Below are 2,893 nucleotides of genomic sequence, written 5' to 3'. Positions count from 1 at the left end.
CCTGCTGAGCCCCCAGCAGGCCCTGCCTGGCAGACAGGAACGGGGAGCACCAGGCTGTGCATTTCAAACCTCTGTAAGGAGAGAAATTCCGGCACACCAGCTCCGATTACGCCAGCAGGCAGAAGAGACAGGGCAGGGGAGGCTGACGGTTTTGTGGCTGAGGTGGGACTCAACTCACCGTGGTTTCTTTGCCCAGACGCTGTTTGAGCCAAAGCTTCACCTGATCCAGAGTGAGGTTAATTCCAACCAGGCCAAGCTTCCCACGTCTCTTTATGAGCTGATCTGGCTTCACTACTAAACGCTACGTCATTAAAAGAAAAAAAGCATTAGGAAGTGATTTAGGTGGAGAGATTCCCTGCAGGTTGTGAAACAAAAACTTACATAAACTCTGACCAGCAAATGTCACTGCAGAATTCCTTTAATTTTTTTTTTTTTTTTTTTTTAAATAAGGAATAGGTGCCATTCTCCTCTACAGCAGATACGTCCTGGAACTTCAGCAGCTTACAGCGCAGAGTCAGGACGTAAGATGCTGCGGCACAGACCGCTGGTCGAGGTCGTTCTGCTGGACCCTGCAGCCTTTCCTGGCGTTACAGGGACAGACAGCAGCCCTGCTCCCTCCCAGCTTTCTGCGAGTCTTTCCAGAAGCACTGCTGATATCCTCCTGCCGCTCCCTCATGCCCTTGAGTAGGGAACACTCAGACGGGGCTTCTATCAGACAGTCAGTCCAGGACTGCGGGACATTTTGGGTTCTAACAACCAGCAACTCAATATCATCAGCCACTGGACAGGAGCCAGCTTGGACAAGTAATAAACAGAGCTCTGGACGTGTTGTCTCTGCAGAAAGCATGCGGCTGTGAAACACAGGGATAAAGGATCTTGCATAGAAAAAGCAAAACCCAGAGTTTTCACTGACATTTCACTGGCCGGCGGGAACGCCCTGCAGTGTCCCCGGAACAGACACGCTCACCACAGAGAAAGCCCTGCACGGCTTCAGGGAGCAGGGGTCAAGAACAGGTCTGGCTCCTCAGGGGACTCTGCCTTTGAATTAGCCTTGCTTGCCTCCCCTGTGGTTATCAGCAGCTCCTGGTTTGCAGAAATCTCTGCTCACGTATTTAACAGACCTTACAGGAATTTTATACCTGCCCCCTCGAAGGGGATACAACCACCCTGAGGCAAGGCTTGTTTCTTCACCAGTGTTGCAAGTGGATGTTGCAGCACAGCAGCAGTGACCAGTCCTTCAGGGACGGCCCAGAGCAGAGTCCTGCTCGCAGCCTGCTGCAGCACGACGTGCCTGTGCCCGACAGAGCAGCCAGGCGGACAGAAGCCTGGCCGGGCTCAGTCGCAGCAGCGGAGCCAGTCCCGGGCCCTACCTCACTCAGAAGCCAAGGGTGGTCCTGGGTGAGCCGAGCCCAGTCAGTCTCTGGGGTGACTCGAGCATACTTGAAACGGTTCTGGATGGCAGAGGATGTGCAGATGTACTTGTACAAGAACTCCTTCCCCGTCTGCTCTGAGATGGCTTTGGCTGACATGGCTACCTAGTCTGAATCAAAAAAAAAAAAAACAACAAATCAACAAAACAAAAACCAAAAGCAGTCAGGAGCAGAGCGCAGCACTCACAGAGAAGTCCCCATCACCAGCTCAGTGCAAACCCGGAGCAAATACAGAGCTGGGGCTGGGTCTGCCCATTACAAAGAAGGTTATAAAACCCACCTGATAAGCAAGAACTATTTGTGCTGCTTAAAACTTCCCTCCCACTTGCTTCCCTCTGGCCACAGCCTGCTCTGAGCTGGGCTGCTGGCAAGCTACAACCCCCCACCCCTTTTTCTAAAGGGAAAACACATTATCAAAACCAGAACACATCCACATCTTTTTTTTCCCCCTTTTGCTTCAGAACCTAGATGTCTTGGAAGCAGGTTCACACCCTACAGAACAAGATGCTCAAGACAAAGAAGATTAAGGTTAGACGTCTGGGGCTTTTTTGAGAAAAATCATTCTTAAAAATTCCTTAATTCAGGCCTTTCTTGGAGGAGACTCTTTACTTGTACAGAGAGTATTCTACAGTGATTTCGAAGCTCAAGGCTGTAGCTTCTCTTTCTGAATGGCAGCAAAGTCGTAGGTGTCAAAGATTCCTCTACTTCTAACGCAATAAACATTATTGTAAAAAACACTTCACCACAGCGACCCTGCCTGCAGGTGTCAAACATGGGAACCGAGTCCTGCCATCTGCCAGAGGTCAGCCTGCGGTTTTGGTTCCTGAGGGGGCAGACTGCTGACAGAGGAGCTCGAGCAGCAGCTCTTGCTGTGTCCTGAGTGACAAGGTTGCGTCACTGATCCCCAGGCACAGCCAGTGTCACTGGAAACCCAAAGACGTGCTCGGGATGGTTTCTGGGAGAGCTGCAAAGCAGAAAGGCACCAACACAGAACAGAAGAGCTCACAGTCCATCTGAGTACCTGCCTAGTGAAGTATTTGAGGGGCTCGGCAGGACTGACTGCCCCTGCCATCCCAGAACATCCCCCTGGAGACCCACAGAGGGACACAGTTTAAAAATTCCAGTTAGTTGTTCTTGAGGTACCCTCTGGGCAATAACCACGAGCAATCAAGCAGGTCATTCAGCCATAAGCAAGCACAGAGTGTGCCAGGGAATCATTAGAAATAAAGACCTTTTTCCCTAGAGCAGGAGGAAAGAGATTTGGTCTCCACCCTCAAACCACCCCCCCCAGTAGATTAAATATTTATTCTGCAGAAAAAAGCAGGAGGAAGCAGTTGCACTCTCCGTGTGCCTCTGGAGCGAAACAGGCTGGACTGAGCACTGTTGGAGAGCTGTTAACTGACCTTCAGAACTGGCAGTCAGATTGCTGCGAACTTCCCTTCAAAAGCAATTCCAGTGGCAAA

At 50.9% G+C, this 2,893-nt stretch overlaps 1 protein-coding gene across 2 annotated transcripts in view; it reads right to left on the bottom strand.

The window, feature by feature from the left end:
- Nucleotides 1–1,547, bottom strand: part of ACLY (ATP citrate lyase) — a 19,216-nt gene extending 17,669 nt beyond the window's left edge. For both annotated transcript variants that reach the window (XM_010143183.1, XM_010143191.1), the window contains exons 1-2: nucleotides 1,371–1,547; nucleotides 179–301 (exon numbers count right to left, since the gene is read on the bottom strand). In XM_010143183.1, the coding sequence (XP_010141485.1) occupies nucleotides 179–301; nucleotides 1,371–1,529 (282 nt within the window). In that variant the 5' untranslated portion in view covers nucleotides 1,530–1,547. The remainder of the gene's footprint in view (nucleotides 1–178; nucleotides 302–1,370) is intronic.
- Between the last annotated feature and the right edge of the window lie 1,346 nt (nucleotides 1,548–2,893).

Source organism: Buceros rhinoceros, unplaced genomic scaffold, assembly GCF_000710305.1.
Source record: "Buceros rhinoceros silvestris isolate BGI_N320 unplaced genomic scaffold, ASM71030v1 scaffold32270, whole genome shotgun sequence".
NCBI lineage: Eukaryota > Metazoa > Chordata > Aves > Bucerotiformes > Bucerotidae > Buceros > Buceros rhinoceros.
The sequence above is the reverse complement of the archived record's forward strand: the minus strand, read 5'-3'. Positions and strand labels throughout refer to the sequence as shown.